The following is a 14,264-nucleotide window of genomic DNA, read 5'->3' as shown; positions in this document are numbered from 1 at the left end:
CAGGAAGCTCGGTCTTTCTCCAGAGCTTCACGGATTGAAAACTATTGCTGAAAACAAGCAAGAGACAAGCCCTGAATAAATGTCTAGCAGTAGAAGCAGAGGCCGTTTCAGTCATATTACATCAAAGAATGACAGTGAATGACTTTGTGATCCAGGCAGAAAGAGCAGCAATGCAAATCCCATCACGTGTGTAGAGTGTCTTTGTCAGCAACTAGCGAGTGAGACTGGAGAAGGCGATGGACCCCACTCCAGTACTCTTGCCTGGAAAATCCCATGGACGGAGGAGCCTGGTGGGCTGCAGTCCATGGGGTCGCAAAGAGTCGGACACGACTGAGCAACTTCACTTTCACTTTTCACTTTCATGCATTGGAGAAGGAAATGGCAACCCACTCCAGTATTCTTGCCTGGAGAATCCCAGGGACGGGGGAGCCTGGTGGGCTGCCATCTATAGGGTCGCACAGAGTCGGACATGACTGAAGTGACTTAGCAGCAGCAGCAGCAGGACTTGAGACATAAAGTGGGAAAACTGAATGTAGCTTCTGAACTAAATTCACATATATGCCCAGAGAAGTCCAGAATGTTTTTTTCAATCTGGTGACCAAATGACCTTTCTGGCACAAACATTGCAAAATGAACCCAGATTTATGGCCAGGGTTTGAATACCAGTTCTGCCACTTTCCAAATGATAGCTTTCCCTCTCTCTGCATCTTCCCTTACTTATGAAATAGGAGTTGCTGTTGCAAAGATTAAATGAGGATGCTCCTAAACTGCCTCCAACAAACCACCCTCTCTGTAAACAGGTATTTGTTTTTCTTGCACCCTGTTGCATGGTAGATTGTACCATCCCCCTTAAGTCTTACTGATGAAACCAATTCAAAAAACAATCAGTCAACAAAACTCCAGTTCTAGTGTCAAGTCTCAAATAAATTATCTTCGGGAATAAACTAACAATATAATGCCATACAGAGGATGAGAAATCCATTTACAAAATATTAAAAAAAAAAAAAAACTTCCTGGTACTAGTAGCCCTGAAAACCTCAGAGCTATAGAATATATTTGCAACCTCTATAAAAGGAATATAAGGAAATCAAAGAGTTTAAGGATGCATAATCTTTGAATTAGGGCTCAAATTCTAATAAGAGGCATCATAGAATAATGTTTACTTCCTGAGATTCGTATGATTCTCAAAATTTCCATCCAGATTCTGACGGCAGTTTATATATTTCCTTCAAAGCTCTGAACCAACATGAGAGACAATGTAATATGTATATGAATTGATTCATTGAATGCCTCAGTAAATTTCTCGAAAATTCTTTCTCCTTTCCATGTTTCCATTGTGCATGATGAAATGAAGACCAAAGAAAGAAAGAGACGGGTAATTTGAACTTTTTTTCCTACTGTTTTGAAATATAGTACATCCCCCACATAGACACATTTATATGTTAATCTCTTAGAGATCACTTTTACATATAAAATCTGGATAAGTCATTGACTATTGGTGACTTAGTCTAATGGGAGTAACTGACCAATTGGTCAGTAGTAAAAAAGAATTCTTGAATCAAGATCACTACATGAGATACACAGGTAAAAGGTGACTTTATCAGTGGAAGTGTCTTCTATAAAACTCAAAAGCTTTTCAAAAGAAAAACATAAAAACACCTATCTGCCATGCAAGTATGTCTCAACAATTTCCTAAATGTCATTTGTGATGGGAAGTTGTCAGTCTGGTTGCACACTCATGCATGCAACATATTTAGGTCTGGAATAAAGCAGAGAAACTGATTTGCCCCTTGGCTCCAAGGTCAGCGTGACTGGGCAAAGGGCCCACTATACCTTAGAGAGCTCAGTAATAGGCATCCAGCTTGGCTCCTGTAATGGGTGAAATAACCAAATGTAGACTTTGACTAATCATGTGGCCTGAAGAACTGCTGAGAATACACATTATTGGCTCCTGTGGCCTTTAAAACATTTTTGTATCCCTCTGTGTGAATTTATGGCATAAACAGAGGTGAAATCTGGTCCTAGACAACAGAGGTAGAGAGAATCCTATTTCATTTATAAATGCATAAGGGCATTGAATCAATAAATATGAGAATAAATACAGTTAATCATGAACTACTTCCCTTTCTCTTTTCTCACATCTTCCTTCCAAGATGTTATTTTAAAAGCAACTTGAGGGAAGACAAAATTATGTTTAATATAGAGTTGTATTTTTTTAATTAAAAAATGCTTCTTGAAAAAAACAGGAAGGAAATAGCCTTGAGAACCGAAGCTTTGACTTGGTTACAACACTTAAACATTATTGCCCTATTGCTCTATCCTACTTCTATTTCACAGACCTTCCTAAAGGAGGCTACTTGTAGAGAAAAAAGACAATTCATCCTTCCTACTGACTGGCCATGAAAAACACCGATCAACACCAGCAACTCTTGGCAATTAACACTTTTTCACAAAGACCTGACATGAAAATCTATGGCCCCTTGATCCAGTTAGCAGTCCCTCTTCAAGCTGGATTTAAGTCTTATCATAACAATCTATTTCAGAGCTAAAATACACATTAATTCTTTCCTACCTTTCAAATACGGTAGGATAAACACTTATCAGTGTTCCTGATAAACACTGAAATTAGTTTCAAGTGTGATATTCATTAAGAGCCCATCAGGAAAGAGGTTGAAGCTGTCCTGAAGCTTTGTAGCAGCATAGTGATTCTCTTTACAAGGCATGTAACAATGGCTTTGGATGCAATGTGTCCCCTGCTGTCTACAGGACAAGCTCCACAGAGATGCAACTTACAGCCATCTTTAAGAAAGGCAAGGCAGAAGCAAAAAGCCCTGCCAGTGACCCTCTGTCACTTGATTCCAACAAAATTGAAAGTGAAGGAGACCCTCGTGGAACAACGGAGGAAGAGAAGCAAAGAGAACTCTATCCCACAGCTTCAGAGCTCAGGAAGCTGATCAGCAGAGCCCTGGAGGAAGACCAGTCCTTGGATGTGGGGACAATTCAGTTCACTGACGGTCAGTGGGTGATTTCATAGCTCTGGGATTATCCTCATTCTGATAGAGATAAGGAGGCATGAATGTCTCCTGGTCACTGATATTTTAATGGGTCCTGTAGAGTCGATCATTTCTGTGACTTTCATTGCTTTTTTGTTTTGTTGTTTTGCTATTTTCAGTTGCTAAGTCATGCCCAACTCTTTGCGACCCCATGGATAACAGCACACCAGGCCTCCCTGTCCCCCACTATTTCCCAGAGTCTTCCCAAGTTTGTGTCCATTGCGTCAGTGATGCCATCCCAACATCTCATCCTCTGTCATCCTCTTCTCCTTTTGCCTTCAATCTTTCCCAGCATCAGGGTCTTTTCCAATGAGTCAGCTGTTCGCATCAGGTAGCCAAAGTATTGGAGCTTCAGCATCAGTCCTTCCAATGAGTATTCAGGGTTGATTTCCTTTAGGATTCACTGGTTTGATCTCCTTGCTGTCCAAGGGACTCTGAAGAGTCTTCTCCCACACCATAGTTTGAAGGCATCAATTCTTCTGCGCTCTGCCTTCCTTACGGTCCAACTGTGACTCTGGAAGGTATCATTTCTGTCTTTCCTCACTGTCCCCAGGGTCTCAATTGATAAAGCTTTCATGACCACTTCATGCCATAAATAACTCTAGGGAAGCCGACAGCTGTAGCTCCATCCAGCTCAACATGTCACCCACCAAGTCCAGGTGGAGAGAAGAACCTGGGTTGTATTCCCTTGGCACAACCCAGATTCCCTCATCTAGTAAATTGGTCAGGGTCCAGGAGGAAACAGATGGCACATTCAAATTAGAATAATTTGAGAAGGGTTTGATAAAGGGACTATTTATAAAGGTTTCCCTAACGCCCAGAGGTAGAAAAGGAAATGGCAACCCGCTCCAGTATTCTTGCCTGGAAAATTCCATGGACAAGAGGAGCTTGATGGGTTACAGTCCACAGGGTCACAAAGAGTCAGGCACGACTGGACATGCACTCTATGCCCAGAGGACTAGAACAGTTCCCTGGGGCTGGAAGCAGTAAGGCCCCGCCACTACCTCTAGGCCTGATCTAACCAGCAGTCCCCAACCTTTTGGGCACCAGGGACCGGTTTTATGGAAGACAGATGAAGGGGAAAGGGAATGATTCAGCAGTAATGCAGCAGTGGGGAGCCATGCGAGAATGGCAAATGAAGCTTTGCTCCTTCACCCACCATTCACCTTCTGCTGTGCGGCCCAGTTCCTATCAGGCCTTGGACTGGTATGGGCCTGAGGATTGAGGACCCCTCCCAAAGACAGGGAGCAAGGAACCACTGATATGGTTCATATAAGTCAACTTCCCAGGGCGGAGAGTTGTGGAGAGAGAAGAGTGTATAGATCTAAAGAAGTCAGCAGGGAAGCAGGACCCTCAGAGGGTGCCTGGAGGGACCCAGGAGCCTGCAACTCTTCACAATTCCCGGTGCTCCAGGCATAATAGATGAGCACTGGAAATGTCATTTTAGTGTGACCTGGCGCGAAACTGGCATTCTCTGTCAGTTCTGTTTCTGTAATTTAGATAGTCAAACTCAACTCTGGAAAACTTTACAAAGATCTCTTGGGATTAGATAGAGGGCATGTCAGTAAAGATGTCAGCAAGCATTAAAGTCCTCTTGGTTCACTTTTGAATTTCTAGTTCAGTGAAAAACTTCAGGTTCATCTCTGAGGCCACCTGATACTCTGGGTTGGTCTCTTGGTTAAATCCTTCGGGATAATCTGAAAATCCAGCTTCAGGGTGGAAGCAAGCAGGGACTCACAAATGGTCCTTGGTTCCAGTATTTATTCTAGACATTCCTTTCTTTGTCAGCTTAGCAATATTTTTGTTCCCACTGGCCTAGCCAGTGAGCCTGCCTGCTTGGTCCAAATGTGTACAACTAAAGACCTTGAAAACCACCTTAATAACTGTTCTAACACATAGACTTGCACAATGCACTTCCTGCAACCGTCCTTCGGTAGCTCCTAAAGGATCAATGACCACCAATGCATCTGATGCTGATTTCTTGATTATTTGTTGTACCCTCCTTAAGCACTGGCTTTTGCCACATTTTACAACCCTCACTGTTTTACTGCCCCAACCACAAAAAAAAAAAAAAAAATGGGCAGTGGGGACGTTGAACCCTTGTGATTTTTTTTTCACCCACAGAAATTGTTGGGTCATTGCCAAGCCTGGATCCTGACACCCAGTTGGTGCTGCCCACTCTCCTCACTGATATCACAAAGGTGAGTTTGTTATTCTTTGTCCTTCAAATAGGAACAAAGCCTCCAAACTTCCATCAGAAAAAAACAGCCTAAGGACTGAACAGAGCAAGATCCCCTCTGCAGTGCCAGTTGAATCTAAAAAAGAATGAATACATGTATACATATAACTGAGTCACTTAGTACATCTGAAACTAACACAACATTTTAAATCACTATACTCCAATAAAAATAGTCCAATAAATATAATTATTTCTGTGTTTTACAGGTAGTACTTGCTTACCCACTTTCAGTGTCTGTATTAATAAGACGTAATATAACTTGCATTTCAAATATCGTTAAATTCAAAGTTTTCTTCAACATAGTTAGAGCTTTGTCCCAATTAGAATCAGAATTTGCCTTTTTTGATAAAACAAATTATGTGTTCGTGAAGTGAAAAAGAATACTTACAGTAGAATGTATTATTTGACTTTGACTTTCTGACACAAATACAAGCATAAAAATGCATTTGTTCTTAAGTCTTAAGGTCTCTATATATTTATGGGGGGGTTGCAAGCATAAATTAATGTCTTGGGAAGTACAAAGTTATGAATTCAGTAATAATTTTTGTATTTCATTTAAAGGTGTGTTCATTTAATTTACGCAAAAAGTTGTCGCTGGGGGTGCATAACTCAAAGTGCTGACTAAGCTCTATTCCCTTTTTTAATGAAAGAATTCATAAGTTCAAACGTGATTGACGCATGTTTCAGAGTATTTCAGTTATAAGTCAACCCTACACAGGCAGACTCAGTTAGCCGAGAGATTGTATTCTGCTACTGTATCAATGCATCTTTTCCTTTCAGGACTTGTTTCTGTATCAGAACCTATATCAGAATCCACAGTAGATTCAAGTCAACTACAAAATGATTTGTTTAAATTTAATTGAAAAGAAAAAATACAGAGCATAGCCCTTCTCAGATACAGAGCAATGTCCCTTGTTAACAGCTGTCTCTAAATCCTTCTTCAGGATGCTACTCTGAGTCCAGAACTTCCTCTTGGTCAACCGAGGCTGGAGACAGTGGACAGAGCAGGACACAGTCCACCTGGTGAGTAGAGTCTATGTTCTGGAGTCATAGACCCTTCCCGTAGGGTCTACGTTAGAGGACAACATCCTCTCTGAGGAATATATCTACGGCACTGCTTCAAAGTCCAGTGATTAAAGTCCTCCTCAGCCCAGGAGAGGGTTAGGTCCCCACAGCATTTCCAAGAGAAGAGCCATCCACTGAACTCCTTCTTCTGACGAGGCGATCACCCTCAGCCTCCTTTCCTCAGCTCTCGGCCCCAGTCCCACAGAGAACACTGAAAGCCCTTTCCCGACAGATCTGGTGAAAGAAGCTGAAGCCAAAGCAGCACCAACTGCCCACACAGAACAGCTGTCTCTGCTGGGCTTCAAAGCTGAGAGCTTGTCAGGACAAGGTAGGTCCTAAAGCCCGCATCCACGGCAAAGGGCTGTGGCGACAGAGGACGGGGCCCTTACAATCAGTGTTTATATTCCTGTTCACCATATGCAGGTTGCCATGGATACTGTCTGTTCTTCCATGTGTGTTTCTTTACTGCCAGTTACCACATGTGTAATTGGTCTATAAGGATGTCAGTAAATACTGAAATCCTCCTGGTTCACTTTTTTTAATATTTTTTACTTTTTCAGTAATTTTTCTTAAATTGAAGTACAGTTGATTTGCCATGTTGTGTTAATTTCTGCTATATAAGAAAGTGATTCAGTCATACATATGTGCACATGTTTTTCAGATTTTTTCCATTATGGTTTCTCACAGGATATTGAATATAGTTCCCTGTGCTATACAGTAGGGATCTTATTGTTTATTCATCCTGTATATAAGGGTTTGCATGTGCTAAACTCGAGTTCCCAACCCTCCCTGAACACCCACCCTCTTGGCAACCATGAGTCTGTTCTCTATATTTGTGGGTCTACTTCTGTTTTATAGGTGTTTCATTTGTGTCTTATTTTAGAGTCCACATATAAGTGATATCATATGGTACTTGTCTTTCTCTTTCTGACTAACTTCAATTAGTATGATAATCTCTAGTTCCATTCATGCTGCTGAAAGTGGTATTGTTTCATTCTGTTCTATAGCTGAGTAGTGTTCCATCGTTTATCTACACCACATCTTTATCCATTCATCTGTCAACACGTTTAGGTTGTTTCCATGTCTTGGCTATTGTGAACAGTGATGCTATGAACATTGAGATGCCTGTATCTTTTTGAATTACAGTTTTGTCTGGACATATGCCCAGGATTAAGATTGCTAGATCATATAGTAATTCTATCTTTAGTTTTTTGAAGCTTCGAGTTCACGTCTGAATTTTCAAGAATGTTTAATTTTGAGGCGATGGGGTCAAGTTTTCTCATAATTTAAGAGGAAATCTTTACCAATATATGAAGACTTTAGGAAAACAAATACCAATATTCTGCAGAAGAGTCCTTTTTTAGTGCAAAAAATAGTGGATATAATGGCTTTGAAAATGAAAGTTAGTTACTCAGTCTTGTCCGATTCTTTGTGACCCCATGGACTGTAGCCCACCAGTCTCCTCTGTCCATGGGATTCTCCAGGCAAGAATACTGGAGTGGGTTGCCATTCCTTCTCCAGGGGATCTTCCTGACCCGGGACCGAACCCAGGTCTCCTGCATTGCAGGCAGACTCTTTTACCAACTGAGCCCCCAGGGAAGCCTCTTAGGAATCTCTATGCTTCCCACTTTATACAGCTCTCTGGTGAAGCTCTAAATAAAAATGCCTTTAAGGAAACATGGAACCTCAGAATATGAGGCTGATAAGTATGATCTGTGATTCTAAGTGAAAATGCCAGGGAAGATTGTCATTGTTGATATGTTTACAGGAGTTTTACTGTTGTAGTTAGGGCTCTTTACAAACTTCTACAGGTTTGAGTGGTCTATCTCATTTCTATTTTCCTCATAAACCTTGTGTGAAATTAGTATGTAATTTTATTGTATACAAAGTTTTTCCCAAAAATATATATACCATGATTGCAGAACCACCTATACAGATCATATTTGGTTTACATGATTACATGTAATGCATGTAATGAATAACATGAATGCATGTTAACCACATGATACAGTTATCTATTTCTGCATTATAAATCACCCCTGAAGTTAGTGTCTTAAATTAACAACCATTTATTTTGCCCATAACTCTGAAATTTGGGCAGGAATCAGTAGGGACAGCTCTTCTCTGCCCCATGTTGTGTCAGCTAGACTATCTCAACTGGTGTTGAAGATCTTTTTTCAAGAGGGCGCACTCATGGCTAGCAAGTTGGTGCTCAGCCAGAGCTACTGGCTGGAGTCCTCGTTTCTTCTCTGTGTACCCTCTTCAAGGGGCTGCTTGAGCTTCCTCCCAGCATGACAGCTGGTTTCAAAGAGTCATTATCACAAGAGAAAAAAAGTTGAAGGTGCCAATCTCCTCAGGGCCCAGAAACAGTGTCACTTCCTCACATACCAATGGTTAGGCAGCCATTTTGTTTAAAGAGGAGGGAACACAGATCTTGTCTCTTGATGGAAAAAGTAACAAAGCATTTATGGCTATTGATAATCAGCCACAATCCACATCAACCACACTTTGACTTTTGAATTACTTAAAAGTTGGTTGGATAAAACAAACCAAATTTTGATGACATGAGGGATATAAAGTTCTCACTGAATCCCTTTCCTTCATTATGATATTAAAAAAAGCTTTATTATAAGATCAGCATTTCAGATATATTAACTAAAATGATAGTATATCTATGATGAAAGTATTATTGTATTTTCAGAATTGCATTACCGTTTTCATTTTATTATACATTCCTTCCATTCATAAATATATCATAGAACACTAAAGCTGGAAGGACTCTTAGACATAGTCCAGTTAAACTTTATGTTTCACAGTAAGAAAACCAAAGCTAGAGATGGGAAGTGCCTTGCTCGAGGTCATATCATGCTGCTGCTGCTGCTGCTAAGTCGCTTCAGTCACATCATAGCTGGTCACAAAGCCAGGACCATCCATATGCTTGGCTTAAGTAGCCCCATCATTTAAAATACTATGTCCTTTCAATCTTGTTTGCCCTCCACTCATAGCCTTTTCTTTTTCTATTTCACTACACTGTCATTGTTTTAGTAGTCTAGGCTTGTAAGTGTTCACCTCCTAATCTTACCTCCTAATCACCACAGTTTTCACAAGGTTTCACACATTACAGGGACACAATTTTCACAAAAATCACAGATTTTGTTTTCAATTTAGCAGCTTCATTTCCATCTTCATTTTACTTGACGCTGCTGGCTTGAGTTCCTGCTGATGCTGCCTTCTTGAAACTCCTTCATTCGTCTTCCACAAATGAGTCATTCTTGTTTCTTAGGTTTTATCAATAATCTTTTAATTAAAATGCTGCATCATTCCCCAAAAAAGATAATGATTGTTTACAGACATATATGAAACACAGTAAGGTTTTGTTTTTAAAGAATTGAAAGAAAATGGAAGAAAAGATGAAACAATGCTACGTCAGATGATACTTTTACAGTAGTAAAATGTTTGGGAACAAGACAGAGGTGATGGTTACACTATATTGTGAATTTTCCTCACAATTACTGAATCATTTATTTTTTTAAGTCATAAGATATTTATAACTAACGAATAATTTTAGAATAACAGAATTAAGACAATATTTAGCTGAATAGCATCATCCTGCCTTTTGTATATTTGACATTTTACAATTTGAACCATTTTTTTTAAATTTTATTTTATTGAAGTATAGTTGATTTACAGGACTGTGTTAATTTCTGCTGTATAGCAAAATGGTCAGTTATACACATATTTGCATTCTTTTCCATACTCTTTTCCATTATGATGTATCATAGAATATTGAATACAGTTCCCTGTGCTATACAGTACAACCTTACAGTTTATCCACTCTGTATATAATAGTTTGCACCTGCCAATCTCAATACTTCCCTCCCCCACCCCTTCCCCCTTGACAAACACAAGTCTGTCGTCTGTGTTTGTGAATCTGTTTCTGTTTTTTAGATGATCTCATTTGTTGAAACATCCACTTTAAAATGTCAAGCTTCATGCTGTTTCACCTCAATAATATTTTTTTTTAAGTCACATGATTCTGTAGGGAAAATTGTATGCAAAATAAACATCAGAAAGGTCTTTGTGTGCTTTAGGTGGTTCATGAATTTGGCTTTGAGATTCTTGGCAGACTGTACAGTGAGGACAATGCAATTACACACAATTTGGAATCTGTGTGCTTACAGCATGGTAATTGCTTAGCAGAAAAACTTTCTCCTACAGGTCCTTTTAAGGAGGAGCGTCTGGGTTACAGTGAACCGTGTCCTGTCTGCATCAGCTTCCCTACAGCATAAACTTGCTGTCAGATATTTCCTAGAAAGTGCTCACTTTCTAGGAGAGGCATAGCCAATTCCCGAGCCCAGTTCACGACAGCAATTCCATGAGAGGTCAGGTGCTGACCGACTGCCCTAACTCAAGGATTGATTTTAGAATATCCATAGGAATGACTATACTACATAACCTTCAGCCAATGTTCTATAAAATAAAATAAAATAAATTATGCTCAAAACTGAGCTTTTGATTAGTATTGACCAAGAAGCACTATATTTGCTGGCCTGGGCTTAGACAACAAATATGCTGTGTTGCCAATGAATGGGAGATCCATACACTTTCAAAATGAGCCCAACCAGGGATAGAAAAGACATATTTCAATGACCAATGAAGACCCCAATTAGAAAACCTCCCTGATAAAAAAGGACATTTATGTAGAACAGAGCTGGTCGTGGAACAAAGAGCAGCTCTAGGCAGGACCAAGGCTTCCCTTCCTCATAAAATTCTGGCTCTTTCCCCAGCACAGGTAGCTGACAGCCAGACTCCACAGCCCTGCACATTGGCATCACTAAGATAAATCCAGCCTGGAAAATGTTTAAGGTCAGTGTCACCAAACACCCACTAAGCTATTAAAATTTCAGTCAAGTACTCATAGAAAGCTCTCAACTGAAGTAGTTTAATATAATGGTTAATCCTTTGAGATAAAGTACTTGCAAAATGTGCCTCTGGAACTCTAAATAAATTGGAATCTATCTTGCCTGAAATTCTGCGGTCTTCTATTTTTACTTTTTTAGGGTATCCCTTTCTTTCTTGCAGAGCCAGTTGTCTGTTAAGATCACACCTACTTCATAAATATAAGTCATACACCTATAGAATAAACTCAACATACTCTTCTCCATATAACATACATCTAACACATTCAAAAGTAGTATCAAATCATTAGGATAAAAATTGTGTGTGTTTTGCTTTGGTTTGGGTTTGGTTTGGTGTAGGGGTGTGTAGGCAGCAATACATTTTCCTTTTCACTCATTAGAATGATGACCTCAACTATCAAAAAAGAAGCTCTTTAGTGTTTTCCCAAATACCAGAGTTTTTCACTTGCTAGAATGACTTTTAAGATGAAAGCCAAATCTCTCAATAATTTGCAATATTTTAAAGGTGAAAAAGAAAACCTTAGGCAGAGCTATTTTATATTGGACATTGTTTTGCCTTTTATTACCCTATATTAGACTGGATTCTCCAGAGAAACAGAACCAATAGGGGATTGAGTGAGTGAAGTTGCTCAGTTCAGTTCAGTTCAGTCGCTCAGTCGTGTCCGACTCTTTGTGACCCATGAGTCGCAGCATGCCAGGCCTCCCTGTCCATCACCAAACCTGGAGTTCACCCAGACTCACGTCCATCAAGTCAGTGATGCCATCCAGCCATCTCATCCTCTGTCGTCCCCTTCTCCTCCTGCCCCCAATCCCTCCCAGCATCACAGTCTTTTCCAATGAGTCAACTCTTCACATGAGGTGGCCAAAATACTGGAGTTTCAGCTTCAGCATCATTCCCTCCAAAGAAATCCCAGGGCTGATCTCCTTCAGAATGGACTGGTTGGATCTCCTTGCAGTCCAAGGGACTCTCAAGATTCTTCTCTAACACCACAGTTCAAAAGCATCAATTCTTCGGCGCTCAGCCTTCTTCATAGTCCAACTTGCACATCCATACATGACCACAGGAAAAACCATAGCCTTGACTAGACGAACCTTTTTTGGAAAAGTAATGTCTCTGCTTTTGAATATGCTATCTAGGCTGGTCATAACTTTCCTTCCAAAGAGTAAGCGTCTTTTAATTTTATGGCTGCAGTCACCATCTGCAGTGATTTTGGAGCCCAAAAAAATAAAGTCTGACACTGTTTCCACTGTTTCCCCATCTATTTCCCATGAAGTGATGGGACCAGATGCCATGATCTTCGTTTTCTGAATGTTGAGCTTTAAGCCAACTTTTTCACTCTCCACTTTCACTTTCATCAAGAGGCTTTTTACTTCCTCTTCACTTTCTGCCATAAGGGTGGTATCATCTGCATATCTTAGGTTATTGATATTTCTCCCAGCAATCTTGATTCCAGCTTGTGCTTCATCCAGCCCAGCGTTTCTCATGATGTGCTCTGCATATAAGTTAAATAAGCAGGGTGACAATATACAGCCTTAACATACTCCTTTTCCTATTTGGAACCAGTCTGTTGTTCCATGTCCAGTTCTAACTGTTGCTTCCTGACCTGCATATAGGTGTCTCAAGAGGCAGGTCAGGTGGTCTGGTATTCCCATCTCTTTCAGAATTTTCCATAGTTTATTGTGATCCATGCAGTCAAAGGCTTTGGCATAGTCAATAAAGCAGAAATAGATGTTTTTCTGGAACTCTCTTGCTTTTTCCATGATCCAGCAGATATTGGCAATTTGATCTCTGGTTCTTCTGCCTTTTCTAAAACCAGCTTGAGCATCAGGAAGTTCACGGTTCATGTATTGCTGAAGCCTGGCTTGGAGAATTTTGAGCATTACTTTACTAGCGTGTGAGATGAGTGCAATTGTGCACTAGTTTGAGCATTCTTTGGCATTGCCTCTCTTTGGGATTGGAATGAAAACTGACCTTTTCCAGTCCTGTGGCCACTGCTGAGTTTTCCAAATGTGCTGGCATATTGAGTGCAGCACTTTCACAGCATCATCTTTCAGGATTTGAAATAGCTCAACTGGAATTCCATCATCTCCAGTAGCTTTGTTCGTAGTGATGCTTTCTAAGGCCCACTTGACTTCACATTCCAGGATGTCTGGCTCTAGGTCAGTGATCACACCATCATGATTATCTGGGTCATGGAGATCTTTTTTGTACAGTTCTTCTGTGTATTCTTGCCATCTCTTCTTAATATCTTCTGCTTCTGTTAGGTCCATACCATTTCTGTCCTTTATTGAGCCCATCTTTGCATGAAATGTTCCCTTGGTATCTCTAATTTTTTTGAAGAGATCTCTAGTCTTTCCCATTCTGTTGTTTTCCTCTATTTCTTTGCATTGATCGCTGAAGAAGGCTTTCTTATCTCTTCTCGCTATTCTTTGGAACTCTGCATTCAGATGCTTATATCTTTCCTTTTCTCCCTTGCTTTTCACTTCTCCTCTTTTCACAGCTATTTGCTTTTCACTTCTCTTCTTTTCACAGCTATTTGTCAGCTCCCCAGACAGCCATTTTGCTTTTTTGCATTTCTTTTCCGTGGGAATGGTCTTGATCCCTGTCTCCTGTACAATGTCACGAACCTCATTCCATAGTTCATCAGGCACTCTATCTATCAGATCTAGGCCCTTAAATCTATTTCTCACTGAAAGAGGAACTCCCTAGGTCAGTAGGTGCCCAATATGCTACTGGAGATCAGTGGAGAAATAACTCCAGAAAGAATGAAGGGATGGAGCCAAAGCAAAAACAATACCCAGCTGTGGATGTGACTGGTGATAAAAGCAAGGTCTGATGCTGTAAAGAGCAATATTGCATAGGAACCTGGAATGTCAGGTCCATGAATCAAGGCAAATTGGAAGTGGTCAAACAAGAGATGGCAAGAGTGAATGTCGACATTCTAGGAATCAGCAAACTCAAATGGACTGGAATGGGTGAATTTAACT

At 40.3% G+C, this 14,264-nt stretch overlaps 1 protein-coding gene across 1 annotated transcript in view; it reads left to right on the top strand.

Annotated features, from left to right (window-relative positions):
- IMPG1 (interphotoreceptor matrix proteoglycan 1) overlaps window positions 1–14,264 on the top strand; it is a 169,427-nt gene that overhangs the window by 60,021 nt on the left and 95,142 nt on the right. The window contains exons 9-12 of the mRNA XM_027550977.1: window positions 1,355–1,375; window positions 2,767–3,014; window positions 5,178–5,254; window positions 6,237–6,315. Coding sequence (XP_027406778.1) covers window positions 1,355–1,375; window positions 2,767–3,014; window positions 5,178–5,254; window positions 6,237–6,315 — 425 coding nt within the window. The remainder of the gene's footprint in view (window positions 1–1,354; window positions 1,376–2,766; window positions 3,015–5,177; window positions 5,255–6,236; window positions 6,316–14,264) is intronic.

Source organism: Bos indicus x Bos taurus, chromosome 9 (genome assembly GCF_003369695.1).
Source record: "Bos indicus x Bos taurus breed Angus x Brahman F1 hybrid chromosome 9, Bos_hybrid_MaternalHap_v2.0, whole genome shotgun sequence".
NCBI classification, from domain to species: domain Eukaryota; kingdom Metazoa; phylum Chordata; class Mammalia; order Artiodactyla; family Bovidae; genus Bos; species Bos indicus x Bos taurus.
The sequence above is the reverse complement of the archived record's forward strand: the minus strand, read 5'-3'. Positions and strand labels throughout refer to the sequence as shown.